General features: G+C 50.1%; 1 protein-coding gene across 2 annotated transcripts in view; it reads left to right on the top strand.

Moving 5' to 3' along the window:
- Positions 1-20,087, top strand: part of ADGRB1 (adhesion G protein-coupled receptor B1) — a 162,668-nt gene that overhangs the window by 75,096 nt on the left and 67,485 nt on the right. The window contains exon 16 of one of the 2 annotated variants that reach the window (XM_063405525.1): positions 518-656. In XM_063405525.1, coding sequence (XP_063261595.1) covers positions 518-656 — 139 coding nt within the window. Of the gene's footprint in view, positions 1-504; positions 657-20,087 lie in introns of those variants that run through there. The other variant, XM_063405610.1, reaches the window with a different exon arrangement.

Below are 20,087 nucleotides of genomic sequence, written 5' to 3'. Positions count from 1 at the left end.
GTTAGAGAGGTGTATATGGGATATGTGGAAAAGAGCTGTAGGGTCAGGAAGGTGTATATGGGATATATGGGGCAGGACTATAGGCTTATGCATTCACGGGGCGCCTGTGTGGGACGAGGCTGTGCGAACACGGGATAGGTGAGCTATAGGGTTAGGGACGTGTATATGGGACATGTGGGGCAGGGCTATAGGGTCAGGGAGATGTGTATGGGACATGTGGGGCAGGGCTATAGGGTCAGGGAGATGTGTACGGCGATCGCGAGTCCGGGCAGCCCGGGGGCTGCAGGGGCCGTTCCCATGCGTGGGGGGTGATGGAGGGGTCACAGCGGGGCGGGGGACGCGGGGACGGACCCGCACCGGGACCAGGATGGAGAAGCAGGTCCCGTGGGGGGGGGGTCGGTGGGATGGGGGCGGCGGGGGGCGCGGTGCCCGCTCCCCGCCCGCCCTGACGGCCGCTCTCCCTCTCTCCCCGCTCCGCCGCCCCGTCCCTCCCTCCCTGCTCTCCTCCCTCCAGCAGAGCCTCCGCCTCCGCCTCTCCGCCCGGCGCCTGGTCCTGGCGCGGCTGCCGAACGGTCCCGCTCGACGCCTCCCGGACCAAGTGCCTGTGTGACCGGCTCTCCGCCTTCGCCATCTTAGCCCAGCTCAGCCCCGACATGGTGAGTTCCTCGGAGGGAGGAGCGGAGGGGCCGGGCAGGCGTGGGGACACACGGGGGGACAGCGCGGAATGAAGCGGGAGGGAAGGAGACGCGCCCGGGATGCAGCGGAGCATCCCCGGCGCTCGGGTACCGCGGAGCCGCGGCGGGGACAGCCCCGAGCGCGGCCGCTGCTGCCGCTGCTGCAGTCCGGTGTCACCGGGGCCGTGGCGACACAGCGTGAGGCTTTGCATAACCCTCCCCCTTCCTTCCCCGCCGTCCTTCCTCTCCCCTTTCCCCCGAGCCTGACCGCGGCTTTGGGGACACAAGCGCACGGACATCGGGGCTGCTGCCGCGCTGCTCTCCCCGCGTCCTCCCCATCCATCCTTCCATCCCTGCGCTGCGCCTCGGGACGCGAATCCCGCGAAACGCGGGGAGCCGCCGGCCCCCGCAGGCGTCTCCACTCCCGTGGGCTCCCCCACGCACGGAGTCTTCGCACGTGGTGGATTTTGGGGGGGCGGAATCGCCCCGCTCCGCCTCCCTCCCCGCCCGTCTCCATCCCCGCCTCGGCGTCCTTCCCGCCGCCCCACGCAGATTTGGGGTGTGCGTGTGTGTGGTTCCCACTCCGGAATCGGGGAGCGTGGAGGGGAGGAGTTGGGAAGTTTTGGCCGCTTGTCGGGGACACGAAGTCGGTGCCGCGTCTCGGACGGAGCCTCCGGAAAAAAAAAAAAAAAAAAGAGAAAAAAAAAAAAAAAAGTGCGAGATTCCTAGAAATTATCGCTGGGCGGCTGCACCCTGAGTCAGAGCGCGGGGAGGGTGCCAGGGCACTAAAGACGGCACTGGGGTGGTCAAAAGACGCTTCGCAGGCTCCTCTCTCCCACCTTGTGCTTTTAAATTTGTTTTTCTTTCTTTTCGGTTTTTTTTTTTTTTAAGTAGTTCATCCCTTTTTGGACAGTTCCCAGGTTCCCAGAGCAAAGCCACCCCCTCCTCCACCTAAAGCTTCTCCATCCGCCTGGGCACTGGGAGTTACTGGGCCCTTGCAATTATTTACTAATTATGGCTTGCTTGTTAAATGCTGGCTTAATTCGGCAAAAGGGGAGGGGAAAGGAAGAAAGGAAGGGTGAGTGTGGTAAAGGGAGAGGGGGGATCACATTTTCCAAGATGAAGGTTTGGTTTATTATTAGAAACACTAATGTATTTGGTCCACTAGTTACCATGGAAACAACATCTGCACTGAAGTGGTTTTAAAGACACAGTGTTGGTTGTGTTTGCCCGGGCCCCAGGCAGGCCCAGCCACCACAGGGCTGAGAAATGGGCTCTGGGGTATTGGGCAGAGCAGCTTTTGGGATCCTCTGGACAGAGGCACCAACTCCGTGGTGCCAGGTACAGATATTCTGATGGAAGGATGCTCAGAGATAGGGCTGGGAGTGAGTTCCTGCCTGGAACACAGCTGGTTGCATCAGTCCCGGCATCCCTGCACCCCTCTTGTCCCAGGGGTTGCTGTCTCCTTGTCCTGCCACCAAAAACCAAGCAGGCAGGGAAGCAGCTGCTGGGCTGGTGCTCTCTAGGAGTGTTTCCAGCCTTCTTGAGGTGGACAGGGTGAGCCAGGTGGGATTTATCACCTGCCCTGGGAGCTTGCAGGGCTCTGACCTGCCAGCAGCAGGGCTTCACCCCAAGCTCCAGCAGATTTAGGGTCTGGCTCCAGAGGTTGTGACTGATGAGTGAGCCTTGCCCTGCACGGCAAGGACTTTGAGATATCCTGACAAAGTTTTGTGGAGGTTGCGTGGCTGGGGAAAACAAAGTGGGATTTCTGCTGCAGGGAGACTTCTAAGGCAAAGCCTGGAGTGAAGAGAGCCCAGATGTGCAGCTGAGCTGCTGGTGAAGGTCCCCTGCTGATCCATCTTCTGGAATTGGGCAGAGGATCAGGCAAGGGGGGGGAAAGCAAAGAGAATCTTTGCCTTGGCTAAAGCAGGAATTTCTCTTATGTAGATTTTATGTTCACACACTGCTTGGTATTATTTAATTAAGCAGCCTAGGGAAAAAATGGTTAATGTATTTTGTGGCCAGATGCTGCTGCTGCTCCCTCAGCTCCAGGTGTTTGGGTGTTATCTGGATAACACAGAGTGGGTGCCCTTTATCATCCCTGCAAGTATTTTTGTATTTGAGAGTGGGCTTGGCTGCAGGAGGATACAGCTTCCTTCCCCCAGGCATGTTTTATTATATCTGCAGCTAGACTTGCAGCTGCTCCTTTGGAGTTTAGGCCTAAAATTGCTTCTTTTGCCCTCTTCCCAACTCCTCTGGCTGCTGGTTGGGTTACGTTTTCCCAACTCATTTTTTCCCATCCTTGAGTCCTCTCATGACCATCAGGATGAGTCCTTTGGCTGTGTTGGGGGGAGAACTGGGGCTTGGGTATCTCCTGAGTCCCCCAGCTAAGCCAGTCCGAGGGTCTGATGATGATGGCGAGCACCACACAGGCTGAACCAGCTGGGACCCCTCTCCTGCCTGTGCCTGCCTTGTGAGCTCGCATGGCTGTGCTCATCCAGCTCCTCACTCCCTCATTTTCCTTCCCAAATCTCATTCTGAACAAGCCCACGTTGCCTCCCGTCCCCAGAGGTGGCATCTCGTCATCGTTGGTGTCTGCGGTGGTGACATTTATGGTGCAGTTTTTCATGTGCCTTTGGAGCTCTCAGGACAAGAAGCTCCGTCCGCCTGTGTCATTAATATTATTTATTGCTATAAATCTCCTTTCTGGAGCCTTTGGCCCTGGCAGCTTGAAATATTTGTAACCCTGGTATGGGCACAGCTCCTTTGCAGTGAAAAAAGGCTTTTGGGACGAGTGTTGCTGCTGATTCGGACTGGCCAAGGACAGTTTGCCCGGGCTGGGACCTGAGAGTTGCTCATGTAGTGGGGAAAGGAAGCAGTTTTCCTTGATTTGAGTGAAGCTGGAGGCTGAAAGTGCTGTGTTTTGAATCAGTTTGGGAGACAGACATCCCCAAGCTGTGATGGAGCTGTTCGGATCCAGCTCAAAAGCTGGAGTTCAGCTTTGTGTTTGATTTCCCCTGCTATTTCCACTTGACAGAGGCAGCCTCATGCCCTGCTTTGGCACAACTGCTGTTTGACCATCATGAAAGATTAAAACCTCTTAAAATAAGGAACACAGACAAGCATTTTGGGACTGTCTTTTTGTTTTAGCTTTATCCCCTGCCTGTCGCGGAAGGGCAATGCCTGTGGTGCTACACCTGCACAGTGGCAGTGCTAACAGAGAATGAGGGCAAAGGGAAACCACAGAGCTGCATGTGAGGTGTTTTTTTCAATATATTTTGCCAATTTTTGGAGCTGGGAAGGAAGCAGAACAGGAGCCTGAGGATGAGCAACAAAGCCTTTCACTCTGGTTGTCTCATCTGAGTTTGGCTCGTGTTGTCTTTGCGGCCTTCCACCTTGTGCTTGGCCTTTGTAATGTCAATCAAGCTTTAAAGCTTCGTTCAGGACAGTTTGGACGGGGTTTTTGGAAAGCTGGTGTGGTGGAAGGTGTCTCTGACCATGGCAGGGCTTTGGAATTGGATGATCTTCAAGGTCCCTTCCATCCCCAGCTGATGGTTCTGTGATTTGTGCAGCCCTTAGGGCTGGAGTAAAACTCCACAAATAAATAAATCTCTGTTGTCTCTCCCTCTCCTTACTGGTCCTGCCTGCAGAAAGCTGAGCAGAGAGAGGCATCTGAGCTGTCCTCTCATTTCTAGGCTTGATGAAGATTCAAAGCTGGTGGCAAGAACTTGTAGGGGTGCTGAGTTTGTTGTGCCTGCACTGAATTTTTGGGACATCTTGCTTCCGTGGTGGTGTTTTCTGACAGGCAAAACCAGCAGGTGTAGAGTTTTGTGGGGTTTATTTTAGCAGAGCTGGCCTGGGTGAGTGCTGGCCAGGAAGATGAGCATCCACAGTGGGCAGCCCTGTGAGACAAGAGGAAATGGTCTTAATGTTAGAGGTTTAGATTGGATATTAGGAAAAAAAACTCTTCATGGAAAAGGTTGTCAAGCATTGGAAGAGGCTGCCCAAGGAAGCAGTGGATTTGCCATCCCTGGAAGCATTCAAAAAATGTGCAGATGTGGTGCTGGTTTGATGGTTGGACTTGATGATCTCAGAGATATTTTCCAACCTTGTTTGTATCCCAGGATGTTGTGAGAGGCTTTGTTCGGTGTTACCTCCAGTTTGCAAGAATGGGAAACACATTTCCTGATGTGCTTCCTACCCGTGGGATAGAGCTCCTCTCTCAACTCACAACATTTCCTTTTCTGTCCCTGAAACTCTCACATTTTGGGATGGAAGGGACCTTCAAAGATCTTGTTGTGCCCCGAGGATCTTCCCCCTGGGAAGATTGTCCTGTGCTAAGGAGCTCTCTGTACTTCATGGACAGTGCACACACACGTGGTGGGTTATTTTAAGCTCCTAAAATTCTGTAGGGCCTCTCTTGCACAGGGAGGAGATCCAGGTTTCCCAGCAGCAAAAAATTTAAAAAAAAAATTGGTGTTATGAATCAAATATTTTGTAAGGGTGTAGCAATTCTGACAACATTTTGATGGAAAATTATAGCAGTTTCATTTAGATAAGACTGGAGAACTTAATTTGGAGGTGAACATTTTAACATTTATATTCTTCCATCACTTATCACGTGAAATTTGGAGTCTGGATAAGAACAAAGCCTTTTGCATACCTTGAGAACTGACAATTCTCACGTTCACAACAGTTTCCAGGCTTAGTTAATATTGGTGCTGCTTCTTCTGCAATTCAAATGTTGGACTTTTCTGAGGAAGGGAAGTTTTCAGTTTTGCCAGGCTGAAAGTGTTTGAGACATCAAACTCCGGACAGATTGTACCAGGGTTTGGGGAAGAGTTTGGTGTCTTTGGGTGTGTTGTTGAGGCTACAGCCAGAGGTTTTCTGTGCCTGTCAGTGAAATTGTGACCTTGAGCTAAACACTTCCTTGCTTTCTGCTTCCCTTTCTCCAGCTGCAGCACCCTTGCAGGTGACACCCCGGGCTCTGTGCATCCACATTTGCACAGTGCCCCGAGCCTGAAGGGTGCTCCAGGAAGCACCAAGTGCTGTCATTTCCCTGACAGAGCATTAGGAGCCTTGTCCTGCCCGCTTGCCAGGAGCTGTGCCAGGGTGAACATTGCTGAGCCACGAACATTTGGGCTTTTGAGGTCCAAATCCTCTGCGAGCTCCCGTGCTCGTGCTGCTGGCACCTCTTCCTGCAATCACCCCGTCCTCTCCAGGATGCTGCTGCGTGTAGAGTGTCTCTTAGGAGCTGATTGTGCCTCTTGAGCTGGAAATGTTGCCTAAGATTTCCTGGGGATTTGTGCAGTTGCCACTGAACCCCCCCTGGGTGCGGAGATGCCAAGGTGGGAGTGGTGAAAGGCCACTCCAGCCGGGCTCTGCTCATCCCGGGAGAGCTCCGTGCTGGGATTGGGGAAGGATGTGGTCTGAGTGCTGCTGGGGATTTCTGGGCTTTGCCCATCTCCTGCTCCACAGCAGGAGCAGCTGCTGTGTTTTCTCTGGGGTGCTTTTCCTCAAGGTCCGTGGCAGCCCGTAGGATCAAGCTGGTGATTCTGTAAATCACAGGCTGCTCTTTGCTGTGCTCAGCAGGGAGGCTCTTTTCACTAAATCCAGTTTAGCCCTCCTGAGTTTCAGCAGGCGTGGATAGTATGGAGAAGACAGGATAGGAACCAGCTGGGCAGACAGTTTTCCCCTCCTACTCTCTCTCTTAATATGATTAAGAAGGAAACAGGATGTGTGATGCTCTTAGGGGGCCAAACGGGCCAACGCACGGTCTAACTCCCTCTTGAAAGAAGTGCATTATTTTTTCTGAAGTGCCCTCTTAACAGAAAGCACTGGACTGTGTTCCTGCATTTTTGCTTTGCTGGAAATCCCCTGGTTTTAAAGGGTTGCTCTGTCACTGATGTGGAGTCTGTCAGTTTGTGCTGCAGAGTGAATTCAGGCTAAATCTCATTTGAGTTTGGAGAGAACTCGGAGCTGATGTACAGGTGATTTATGTTGGGTTTTAAGAGGAAGGGGATCACTGACAGAGCTTGTGGTGCGCTCCAGGTGCCAGAGGCAGCCTGGGCTTGTTATTCTGCTGCAAGAATTGACTGGAGATAGCCACTGCTGTGTGCTGTACACAGATATCTAATAAAAGATCCCATTAGCAAATAAGTGATTGATATTGGAACATACACAGGCAAAGCATGAGAGACAAGTGGGACAGGAATTCCCTCTCAGCGCTGTGCTGTGCTTCTAGCAGAGACAACACTTGAATATATTAAAAGAAGACAGGTAGCACAGGAGGTAATAATAGGAGGATTTGGCTCAGCATAATAAGCAGTCATCCAGCATCCCACCTCCTTGGCGGCTGTCTGCGGATTTCGCTGTCTGTCGATCCGTCGGGTTCTCGGGGAGATATTCCCAGCTGACAGCTTCCCTCCCCGAGTTCCTGCTCGGCGCTGGTGGATTCTCCCAGGCCTGTAACTCCTGACAAAACTCCAGCTGGTGGGATTGCAGCAGCGTGGGGCTGCGGCTCGGCCCCCGCCAGCCGGAGCCGCCGAGCTCGGCGCAGCCCTGGCAGGGACTCTCCTGCAGGCAAATGCTGCATCACCCTCCCGTATCTCTCCATCTGAAGGGGACGTGGGAGAGGAGCAGGATCAAGTGCCTGGGAGCTTAAAGCCGTAGTGGGATTCAGTGCTGGAGCGTGAGTAATGCCGAGCCAAATTCACCCTTGGGTGGAAAGGCGAGAGCGGCACTGGCGTTAACCGAGTGACCCCAGGAGCGGAGCGGGGCTGGGGTTGGTCCCCTGTCTCCAGCTCCAGATTAAAGCCTCACAGAGAATGCCTGGGATCCTGCATGTCCAGGCATTCCTGAGGGGTTTGGTGCTTATTCTGAGCTGCTGTGCTTAATGGCATGTTGCCATCAAGGCAGCTTAGCGAGTGTGACAGCTGCCCTATTACCCTGCCACAGCTCGCTGCTCTGCTAAAGGAGGTGTGGATTTAAGCCAGGACACCAGGGTCTTCCCAATTCCCACTTTCCCCTTTCCTGAAAGCTCGGAAAGCAGTGCTCAGCCTCACTTGTGAGCAGATTTGAGGGCCAAAAATGTGAAGCAAGTGCGTGAGTGTTACCTGCCTGGGATTACTCTGCTCCGGGTCCAGGCAGGATGACTGGCACGGCCCAGAGTGTGGGAGGGCGTGTGGGAGAGGATGATGTGTCAGAGATGTTTGGTGTGGTGCCTCCACACTGATGGCTGAGCTCTGTGAGACATTTTGGCTCTTTCCTCAAAGAAAAAAGGCTGAGGGGAAAGAGGATGATAATCTTCAAACAGGTTGAAGGTGGCTGTGGAAAGGGAATAATCTGCTTTCTGTGTCTGCTGGGGAATGGGTTCAAATTGCAGAGCGAGAGATTTAATTCAGGCACAAGGAAAAACCTTCTGACTGCAGGGATAGTCAAGAGCCCAGACTCCATCAGCAAAGGTTTTCTTGAAGAGGCTGGGGCTGGTTTTGATGGTTTTGCATCAGGCTGAGGCGTGAGCTGAGCTTGTCAGGTCTTTTCCACTCTCCTACCTGGAATTCTGTGATGTAGATCCCCTTGGTGTCTGTGCCTTGCCGAGTATAAAGAGAGGAACGTAGCAGAGGGGCAGCACATTGGTGGGAGGTGGAGGAATGGGCTGGAGGCAGGTGGGGAAGCCAAAAATCACCGAGTCTGTCCACAACTTCCCACTTCCACCTGTGGCTGTCGATCCACTGTCATCTCATATTTACAACCCGCAGCCTGTACCGCTGTGCCAGCCAGGAGACTTCAGCTCTGAGAGCACCACTTCAACCTGCTCAGCGCTGAGCCACAAAGCCACCCTGACCCAGCAGCGTGGGAAATTCAGCTGAATCTTCCATCTGGAGCCCCAGGATGCCGGGGTGGGGGCGGGCGTGGGGGCCCCTGTGAACGGCACAAGGTTGTTAGTCACGGCGAGCCGCGGGAAGTCGCGGCACGTCTGCCAGGACTGGGCTGTGGGCATTGCACCAGGCAGGGCTTCACAGGGGAGCGTGGAAGCTCTGGGTGGATTGGGCTGTGGGCATTGCACCAGGCAGTGAAATAAAAGGGGCAAGGAGACCTGCTCCTTTTTCATGCCTTTATTAAGAAGTCAGCTCTGGGTGGGGGCCCGCGGGGTCGCACACACCGCCGCTGCTGCCTTTTGGCAGTGTGGAGGAGGAGGTGGCAGCTTTGGTACACAGCAGAGCTGGGGCTGCCGTCCTCACAGGCGTTCCTTTGAAGACCAATTTTGGGGCTGGTTGTCATAAGGATGTCCTGCAGATGAAGAACTGTTGAGGTCATGGTGACATGATAAAGTTGCTTTGGTTGGTGGTTTTACCTTCTCCACTGCTACGCCAGTCTGGGGGTGCTATTTCTAGTCTCAGATTTTACACTGGCTTGTTGTCTCAAGGGGTTTTTGTCTGTAAGTAGCACCCAGTGTCCCTAGAGTCCCTTTATTTGCATATTGTGCCATTTTGGGGAGCAGCAGAGGCAATACCCGACGGACAGAGAATACAGATAAGGGACTATTTGGTTAGGGTAATTAACAATATGGGTGATTAACAGTCTATGCATTCACCTTGGGGATCAACATTTGACATGGTAACATTTAACAATTAACAGAACATGGTAACAATCGATTAACTTATAAACTTGTTCATAACAGCAGGGCTTCACAGGGGAGCGTGGAAGCTCTGGGTGGATTGGGCTCTGGGCATTGCACCAGGCAGGGCTTTACAGGAGAGGTTGGAAGCTCTGGGTGGATTTGCCTGTGAGCATTTGCACCAGGCAGGGCTTTACAGGAGAGGTTGGAAGCTCTGGGTGGATTTGCCTGTGAGCATTTGCACCAGGCAGGGCTTTACAGGAGAGGTTGGAAGCTCTGGGTGGATTTGCCTGTGAGCATTTGCACCAGGCAGGGCTTTACAGGAGAGACTGGAAGCTCTGGGTGGATTTGCCTGTGAGCATTTGCACCAGGCAGGGCTTTACAGGAGAGGTTGGAAGCTCTGGGTGCCTTTTGAGGGGGCTCTCGAGGAGCTTCTCCCAAGGCAGGAGGACGGCGTGGGAGCATCACAAAGGGGCTTGTTTGAAAATGGTAACGAGTGGGTGCTGGAGGCTGGGTTTCACGGGCTCGTGGAGTGGGAGGCAGAATTAGTGCTAAATGAGATTATCTTCCTTTTCAAAGCACTTCAGGGACTGAGCACGGTGCGTTCAAAGAGTCAGGCGAACTGTTGAGTGTTGCTTGTCTTTCTTCTATTATTCTGCACCCATCTCTGTTGTACTTTGGCCTGCAAAAGCAATTCTTTAGGTTAATTTGACAATCTGCTTCACCTCTGAGCCCTTTATGCCCTGCACAAAGGCTGAGGTTGCCCTTAAATTGCCATGCGGAAGGGAATGGGTAAGTCATTTTTATTATGTTCATTTAAGCCCAAATTGAAGCAGTTTGTGAAAGGTTTGTGCCCTTTATACTTTTGCTATCAAGTAATAGCTGAGTAGATAAACCTGCTGGCAAGATTCTGGTAATCTTTAATCAGAAATGGACAATATGTGTGGAAAAGTAATGTCACAGTTGTAACTGGGAGTATTTGAGCTCGAAATGTCCCTCCAAATATGAGTGTCTAATCAAGACAGTGATATTGTGCTGCATGTGATAACAGCCAGCCAAAACTCAGCCTGCAGCTCCATTGCTCCCTGCCTACCTGCCCTGCTTACCACAAGAATACACAGAATACATTCAATAAATCCGAGAAAGCAAAACGACTCTGCTCTTCTCCCACAAGTGAGACAACGCTTTCATTTTCCGTGACGAATGGTTCTTTTCCCTCTTTTTAAACATGGCAATCATGCCAGCATCTCCCCAGGTGGGGAATATCCGACTGCTGGGGCCACTTTGGGTTGTGTTTATATCATCTCAGTACAGCTGTAAATCCAGAGGCTGTTACAGCTCCGCTTTCCAATCACTCAGCTGTGAAGGAGTTGGGGGTTGGGGTTGGAAGCTGATTCCTTGAGGGCTGCTTGGAGATCTCTGTTTGCTCCACGTAGAGGGAATTTGCACCAGTGGCTCCCCAGTGACCAGCTGGGGATGGAAAAGCGCTGGATCCCAGAGGCTCCTCAGATTGCAATGGGAATAAAGCTGTCATTATCCTCATAACAACAGAATAACCCAAATGGCTGAAATCCCTTCATCTCCTTTTCTTAGCCAAGAAACCCCCAAAAGCCTCTGAGGACTGGAAGTGAACTGGGGATGTTTTACTCCAAAGTTGTTGGTTCAGCCTTAGTTTGGTTCAGGAGCCATTGTTAGGGCAGGGATCTCCAGTGATTGAATAGTGAGAGATGGGAGCATCTGCAAATAATAATTAAGGTTTTTTTCTGGAGAAGAGGAGACTGAGGGGAGAACTCATCAGGGTCTGCAGCTTCCTCATGAGGGGAAGCAGAGGAGCTTCTCCTTCAATTCCTTCTCTCCATGACAGTGACAGGACCTGAGGGAATGGCTGGAGCTGTGTCAGGGGAGGGTTAGGCTGGACATCAGGAAAAGATTCTTCATCCAGAGGGTCGTTGAGCACTGGAACAGGCTCCCCAGGGAATGTCACGGCCCCAAGACTGACAGAGCTCAAGGAGAGTTTGGACAATGCTCTCAGGCACAGGGTGGGATTGTTGGGGTCTCCTGTGCAGGACTTGATGATCCCTGTGGGTCTCTTCCAGCTCAGGATATTCTGTGATTCTCTGAATTAAATGGTCTTGGATAAAGGCAGTTTTTAAGAGATGCTTCAAGCATGGCTTGTGCAATCTTTGCACAAATCCTCATTCCTTGTGCTTTGGAGGAAGGATTTTCTTGAGGATTGCTCTTCAACAGGCAAAGGGAAAGGGAGGGTGGGTATTTGCTCTGCGTGATGATCGCAGATGGGTGATCTGAGCATCTTGGGCAGGAGCCATCCTGCAGACACCGAGAGCTCAGGTGTTGCCCACTCCTCAGGCAGTCTCTCCAAAGGGCAGGATGCACTGGAAAGGGGAAGGAACGTTTTGTCCATGCTGTGGGGAGAGCTGCTGGTCTGGCACCACTCTCCAGCACGCCACTGATAGTGTAAAACAAACAGCAGGCTGGTTTGGAGTAATTTGGTGAAATGCTGTTGCCTGGCATGGAACCAAAATACTGCTTAAATCAGGATAAACACAGTCTGGATTCTACTCTCATTTTTCCATTCCCAGTCTGCTATGGACTCATTTTATTTTAGCTGTGTGTAAATCTTACCACATTTCCCTGCAAGGTGCTCAGCTGGGAAGCTGCAAGGGATGAGGGCAGTGAGCTTCCAAGTCAGTTAAGGAATTTGAACTGGTTATTCTCTGTGCAGCACAAGGAAAGGACAATTCCAAGCTGGAAGGTGCAGGAGAGAAGACTCATTTTTAAAGTAGTTACAGAACATATGTCCCTATGGTAAAATAATGCCAGTAATGGTAATAGTGGTAGTAGTAACAATTATTATTATGATAATGATAATAATTGTAAGTTCCATGGCAGAGGCAGCTCTAGAATGGGAGCAGCTTGAGCAGCTCCTGTAATTGGCCCTAATATTTAATTTTTACAATGCTCCCTGGCTGTGTCTTAGCTTGTGGCAACCAGCAGTGTTCAGAACATGGCATGGTCCATGAATCATAAAATTGTTCACGTTAGAAAAGACCTCCAGGACCATCAAATCCAACCTTCAACTGAATCCCACCACACCCCCTAAACACATCTCAGTGCCACATCTACTACTTTTTTTTTTTTTAACATTTCCAGGGATAGTGACTCCATCACTTCCCTGAGGAGCCTGCCCCAATGATTCACCTCCCTTCCAATGGAGAAATTTTCCTAATATCCAAATTGAACCTCCCCTGGTGCATTTTGAGACCATTTCCTCATGTCTTATCATTATTTGCCTGGGAGATGGAGCCGACCCTCACCTCAGCACAACCTCATTTGAAGGAGTTTTAGAGAATTAATGTTGCACTGAGCAGTAGGGACAAATCCCCTCTGCTTTGAATGTTTGTATGAATACCTGCATTGTTGCACTTCATCCCAGGGCAGTGGAGTGGATCCTAGAGCATTTGATTTTCCAGGACTGACCCGGGGAGATTGAGGTTTGCTGTTTCCCGCAGTGCCTGTGTCAGTGCTGCTGCACAACTTGATTAAAGTCCACTTCTGCCCCTGCTTTCTCAGAAGCAAAGAGCTGCTGCCCGTGGAGGAATTGGCCATTTTGATTATTGCCAGCTTCATTGTGGAAAGTGGTTTTATTTTCTCCTCTCCATGCTTTAAAGGGAAAGGCTGCAACGGAAACATTTTTCCATATGCAAGAAAAGCAGGAGTTTAAAAACCAGGCGTGCCATCTGACCTGCTCACAAACAGTTAAGCCAGAAGCTCTCTCCTGTCTCTCCTCCATCCTTCCCAAAAGTCTGGAGCAGCAGAGAATAAGGTGCTGCTGCTTGATTGTTGTGACACAGCCCTAGGAACCCCCCGAGGCATTTGCACACAGCAGGAATCTAAGCTGAATTAAGCTTTGGAAGAGAGGTGGAGGGGCAGAATTATTCCCTTCCATGTCCAGGGGATCAAAATAGGCCCCCAGAAGATAAAGCCAGTGTTTGTCACCTAAATCAGATCAGCTGAGAGGCCTTGGAAGAGATGGGCTTAAGTGATGGAGCTGTGTGTCCACAGCTGGGAACAGACCCCGCTCTCCTCCTTGGGTTCCCTGGCTCCTCACACTGTTCCAAATCCACAGCTGGCAGAGGGATGCCCAGAGACTCCAGGCTCTTCATCAGAGCTCCATAAAACTGGGGTTTCAGCAGCTTGGCTGAGCGAGGTTCAGTCAGAAGGGGACAAATAAAGTGAATAAAGCTTAGAGTTGTTTTGAGGGATGATGGTGAAGGTGTTTGGGAACAGCTGGCTGGTCAGGAGGAGAGTGGTTCTCGGCATTAATGTGGGCCTGATCCATCCATCCTTGACATCAGGACTGGACATTGAGGCTCTGGGAGAGCAGCCTGGGAGTTCCTGAGCTGACCGTGGCGTTGCTGACTTGCGGGTAGATCATGCCCACTGTTACCTCCTGTAATTCCCTGCCAGCCTGGTGGAAATTATCCTGACAGTTCCCATTAAGGAGAGGCTGAGTGACCACTCCTCCACCCCAGAAACTTCATCAAGGCTGTTTGCTAAAAGCAAATTGTGGTGTTGTATCTTACGAGGGGACTCAACGCCCACTGAAGAGTTAGCGATTGTTAATAAATAGCAGCGTGTTAAGACGTCTCTCTGGGTGATTTTTGTGTGCTGTAATCACACAGAATTGCCTCTTTGACCGGCCAAATGACATAAAAGGAGCCCCGAGCTCCACAAATGTGTTCCTGATAATGGGTGGCTATTAGCTTTGACATGGGAAGTCTGTGGTTTTGATAGGAGGGAAGCAAAGCAAGGTGGAAATCCTCTGGACCTGGCTCGCAGTGGCAGGGGCTGAGCTGGGAAGGTGTCACATCCTCCAGAAAGAAGGTGTGAAAAGATGATTTATTAATGATGCCTCTAAGTGATCTTCGTGCAGGGACCTCAAAGCCCTTCTCAGAGGTTAAATGATGGAGAAGAGAAGGCTCTGGGGAGACCTTATTTTGATTTTTCAATATGTGAAGTGTTATAAGAAAGGTGGACAAAGACTTTTTTACAGGTTTAATGCAGGATATATTTAATTTTAGTAGCTAGCATGGGACTATATTTTGGGGTTTTAGGCACTGCCATTGCTGTCACAGAGTGAGAGGATGAGGGGGAATGGCTTAAACTGAAAGAGGATGGAATTATATTAAATACTGGGAAGAAACTTTTTCCTGTGAGTGTGGTGAGGCTCTGGCACAGATTGCCCAGAGAAGCTGTGGCTGCCTCTGGATCTCTGGAAGTGTCCAAGGCCAGGTTGGACAGGGCTTGGAACTACCTGGGTTAGTGGAAGGTGTCTCTGCCCACGGCAGGGGGTTGGAATTAGATAATTTCAAAGGTCCTTTCCAACCCAAACCATTCTGTCATTCTATGGAAAAAAAGGAATGTTTTGATCCTTCCTCACTGCTCGTCTGCTTTGAGTTGAGTGAACCCTGTAGACCTCTGAGAAGACTGACCCACCAAAAAATCTCCTTTTACCCCTGGCCCAATCCTGCCTTCACTAAATCCCTGACATCCACCAAGAATTTGTGTCCTGCTCTCCCTCTCTCCCTGTCTTGCAATCACTGCAGGAAATTGCTGGTCCAGGGAGAGAAGTCTGAGCTTTCCCTTGAGCAGGCTCCTGGAAACTTCCCATGCCAATGAAGTATAAATGTGATATCCTCAGGGCCTGAGCCTGGATGAGAAATCCTGAATCTGACCGAATTGGGCATTAAAAAAATCAGTGTTTTCTTGGCAGCTGACAAGAGCACATTCACCTTCTGGTCACTCAACCCTCCTGAGCTGTTTTCTGCAGCACTGACACACACCCTTTTGTTCTAAAAGCTGTTTGCTTCTGTAAGCCCTGCTAAAAGCATTATTTTCCAGCAATTTTAGCAACTCTCTCCCTGCTTTGACAAGAGTTGTCCAGCCAGCAGTGAAATCAATACAGTGAAGCTTAAAAAAAAACCCTTCACTGGAGTAATAGAAAATGGCACAGCAAAACCATTCCTGTGCAATTCTTGGAGTAAATCCCACCCAGCTGGTCCAGGAGAGTGTCAGGAGAGTGGAATGAGCCTGGTTGCTTTGAGCTCGTGACCTGTGAGGGGAGGGAGAGGGACTTGCTTGGTCTTGCAAAGATGTAAAGGGCACTCTGGTCACAGCCTGCGGGACAGTTACAAAAATTATAAAACCAAATTGCTCTGACTTGTGCCTGGTGGTGTAACAAGGGGGAAAGATACAGAATGTAGCTCAGGAGGTGTGTGGAATAATTTAGGTTGGGAAAAAATCTCTGAGAGCGTCGAGTTCAACCATTAACCTGGTAACACCACGTTCACAGCTCAACCACATCCCTAAGTGCAATATCCAGACATTTCCTTAACACTTCCTGGGATGCAGATTCCACCACTTCCCTGAGCAGCCTGTTCCAATGCCTGTCAGTGAAAAAAAATTTCCTGAGAGCCAATCTGAACCTCCCCTTGTGTGACCTGGGGAAAAACCCTGTCACCAATGGAGAGTTGTGGCTCTGGAATGGGCACCTGTGGGATGGGAGCTCTCCATTTGGGAGAATTCCCAAATCCAGACAAAGCCAGCACCAGCCTCACCTGATGTTAGTGCTGGTCTTGAGCAGCAAATTGGGTTGTAAAGCTGGAGATGTCCCTTGCAACCGGAGCTCCTGCAATTCTCTGACTTCATGAATCTTTAATTTCAAATGTGCAGGGAAGTCAGGCTCAAGGCAACTATTATGAATAGCAAACACATTTCTAAAACCAAACAAAGCCACCCCCCCCCACCCCCCCAAACTCCAAACTCGTGTGCCTGTGTTTAATTTCAGAGCAGAATAAATGGTTTAATTTTTCGGTAATTTTATTGGTGTGATGTTGTGCCTGTAAAGACTTTGTTCAAGCCTTTCTCGGTATCAAGGATGGAAAAAGCAGAATGAACAGCTTGGTTGTAAGGTCTGGGGCAAACTGCACAGCATTAAGAAATACTTTGTTCTAATTGGAGCCTGTTTGACCCTGGAGCCAGAGCAGGGTAATGGAAAAAGCACAACTCAAATCGAGTCGCTTTTCACAGCCTTCTGCGGAGAGGGAAAGGGAGAAATGCAGAGAATTTGAAAGGGGGAGAGCCAGAAAAAATGCATTAAGAGCAAGAAGAAAAGGCAGAATATGCCACGGGAAATAGCCAAAGGAAGGGAGACAGAGAAGACAAAGGAGAGCAAGAATTAAGGAGAAAGGAAGAGAAGGAAAAAGAAGGAAGCAAGGTGAAATTGTAAAGGGAAGGAGGAGCGTCCTTGTGCCCTGCCAGGCAGGGCGATGAGGTGGCAGGACAGCGAGTGGCCCCAGGCAGCAGCGCTCGTTATTTCCATCCTGGCTGATGTCATTGATTGCCTCCCTCCTCCCCTCTCATGCCTGGTGACAGAACCGCAGCCCTTGCGACTCAGAACGACCTGCTCTGTTCCCAGCTGGCCCAGGGAAAAGTTTTATTTCCAGGTCTAAACAGGCACAGCTTTGTCTGTGTTTCGGGGGGGTTTTGGATCAGCAGTTCCTCTCTGGGACCACCTCCAGTCCAGGCAGGTGGGGGTCCTATTCCTGGCCTGTCTTCTGCAAACAACCAGTTTTCTCCTCAGCTGTGGTGCTGGAAAAATCCCATAGAACTGTTCCTTCTCTTACCTTGACATTTTTCTCTTGGTAGCATCTTTATTTTTTAAACCAACCTCGATTTTCCTTCTTTAAGGAAATTTCCCTCGCGAGGCTCAGATCCTGCAGCACCTGAGCACCTTCTGTCAGGGGTTTTAATTAGTCAGAAAAAAATAAAACAAATGATGATTTGTTTGCTGAAGGGAAGATGTGGTGGATAGAGAAGGAAGGTGGGGAGAACAAAGAAACCTTAATAATGAAGGAAGAAAATAAAATCCTAAGATATTAGGGCCTGAGTCTTAAGGACTTGGTTAGGATAACAGTAAATGGCCTCAAGTTGCACCAGGGGAGGTTTAGATTGGATATTAGGAAAAATTTCTTCATGGAAAATGTTGTAAAGGATTGAAAGAAGGAGATAACAGAGTCACTATCCCTGGAAGTGATCAAAAAACGTGGATGTGGCACTTGGGGTCATTATTTAGTGGTAAACATGGTGGAAGTGTTGGGTTGATGGTTGGACCTGCTGATCTTAAAGGTCTTTTCCAAACTTAATTATTTGATTATCCCCAAAGGAGCAGGCTCCTCTTCTTCCTGCAGACAGTGATTTTTGTGGTTTTCTCCCTTCCTGATGCCAACAAAAGTCCCATCAGAGCTGGACCAGTCTTTCCTTTTCTTTAGGGTGGAGGGTTGAGCTTCATGGCCTCTCTTCTAAAGTCTTTCCTCTTTCACAGACATGGTGAAATTTGTGAAAATTTCTAGGATGAAGAAGGAGGTGCAGATCAGAGCCTTTCCCATGGGATGGGCTGCAGATGGACATCAGTTATTACCCTAAAGCTTGGCTTAAGCTTGGCCAGTCATCATTTGTGCAATGCCTTGTCCAGGAGCAAACATCTGAGCTAGGAATGATCCAGTACATGCAGAAGATCCTTAATTAGCTTCAGGATCGAGGAGAGGGTTATGGATGATGTGGGACAGTGGATGGGGAAGGCAGTGAGAGAACCTGAGGTTTTTTGGGGTGGAGGGATCTCAAGGAGAGCAGCTGGGGTTGCAGTGTTGGGATTTAGACAGGCAGCCTGCTCATCCCTTAAAAACCAAACTCCATTCCCTCAGTGAGCCTGGGATGTTTCAGGAATGAGTTACACGTCGGGCTTCCTTTGCTTTAGTAGAGCTCCTCCCCCACTTTTATCCAGTTACCCATGAAAAGTCAGTGAAATGAGACCTACTTAAATCAAATGTCACAATCGATGCTCATCCCAGGCCACCGTTTGTGCGATGTGAACTCAAATTGCCGTGAGGGGGGAGCAGGGAGAGGGAAAGGCTTGGGAAAGAGCTTGGAGAGAGCGAGCAAGGAGCCATCCATGGCCAAGCATCTCATGTTCCACAGTGCTTTTATCACAACCATGCACCTCTGCAGTGGGACAGGGCTGTTGTCCACCAGGATTCTGCTTCCTGCAGGATGTTGCATCCATCTCTGCCACACCCTCCCTGACTAAATCAGAGTCCTGTCCACATTTCATTTTATAAGGAACAAAATGTGCTATATCAGCACTCACCCTGCCTGGATGATGTCCAAATTCAATTTTGTTTGATGGAAGACAAAATCAAAGCGTTGATATTTTCATTGAAATTTATGTTTATCTCATCCCCAAAAAAGTGCTTCTAACCTTGCATGAATATTTGGCAGGAGTAAATTCCCAGGGTGGGAGTGCAGTCATAGGAGTTGATGTTAAAAATCCCAGTGATTTTTAGCTCTCTGTAGAAGTTTAGGGAAAGAATCCACAGGTGAGCTGAAACATCTCTTCCATGAACATTTTGGGAATCTCAAAGCAGAGGAAGATGCAGAAGGGATTGGTGAGGCTCAGGCTTCCTGTCTGTAGCTGGTCTGCACCCAGTGAAGATCCCTCAGACCACCTGGACTCCTCTTGGTGCCAGCTGGGTACTCAACCACTGAATGTGTGTGACATCCCACCCTTAAGGGGTAGGAAGCACACACATTTTTTTGGTGAAAAGGAATGGCAGAAGTAAGAGGAGTCCCGAGTTTTATAAATGAATTACAGATGGAAATTGTTATTTTAATTCCTCATCTGGTGCAAGCACACAGCAGTGGGTTTTGGCTGAAGGGGTAGAGTGGAAGGGAGAAAGGAGATGGATCAAAGAGAGGGAAAGAGAAATGAAGGAGAAACAAGGAAAGGGAGAAAGAGAAATCACCAGTGCTGGCTCCAGCACTGATCCAGCTGATGAAGTGTCCAGGGTGCTGGGGTGCCCATGAGCCCAGGGAATACCTTTCTATAGATAAACTTGCTCTGCTTTGGGGATAAATCTCCCTTTTTCCATGCAAATCAGTTGTCATGCACAGCCTGTTCTTCTAGACCTTTCTGGAACTGGGTTGGAGCCTTCAGGGATCTTGGGTGGTCTTGATCCACCCTATTAATCCATGCCCAATCCTCAGCCTTATTCCTGTGCCTGCACTGTGGTGAGCTGTGATGATCTGCAGGTGCCAGAACAAGGATTTTTTTTCCCAGATTTTTTTTCCGAGAACAAGGATTTTTTTTCCCAGCTGCCCTACGTGTGCATGGCCCCTTCTCCAGCCACACCTTGTTCTTGCTCACAGTGTGTTATTACCAATAATCCTTGGTTGGCTCCACGACCATCCACGTTTGAGACATTCACATTTACCCCTTGTTTTCTAGGCTTCTGCAGTGTGTCACTGAATTTTGCAAGTTCTTGTTCCATCCTTCATGACAGCTGCTGCGGGGTTCCTTGTGGTGGTGTGGTGAAAGTTTTGTTCCTCATTAACTCCCCCCAGTTGTGAGAGGTGCCCCTGTTCAAAATAAGCAAACAAGGAAGGTCTTCCCAAGCCCTCAAAAATTCAGGGACAATTCAGCTCTGGCCTCTGTGTATCAGGGTTGTTCATCTCTTTTTGTGGAGTGGCCCTGTAGTGAGTGTGGGCCTTGCGTGAGTGGACACAGGTTTGCCCAGGCCATGTGCTCCATTTAAACCCAGCACTGAGCCCTGCCTGATGTATTTCACTCTGCAGAAGGCTCAGTAGCCTGGAACAGAGCTGCTGTAGCCTCAGCTCCACGGCACCTCTGACTGAGCAGCCTCCTGCCTGCCAACAAA

The sequence above is a fragment of the Prinia subflava genome, chromosome 1 (assembly GCF_021018805.1).
Source record: "Prinia subflava isolate CZ2003 ecotype Zambia chromosome 1, Cam_Psub_1.2, whole genome shotgun sequence".
Taxonomy (NCBI): domain Eukaryota; kingdom Metazoa; phylum Chordata; class Aves; order Passeriformes; family Cisticolidae; genus Prinia; species Prinia subflava.
The sequence above is the reverse complement of the archived record's forward strand: the minus strand, read 5'-3'. Positions and strand labels throughout refer to the sequence as shown.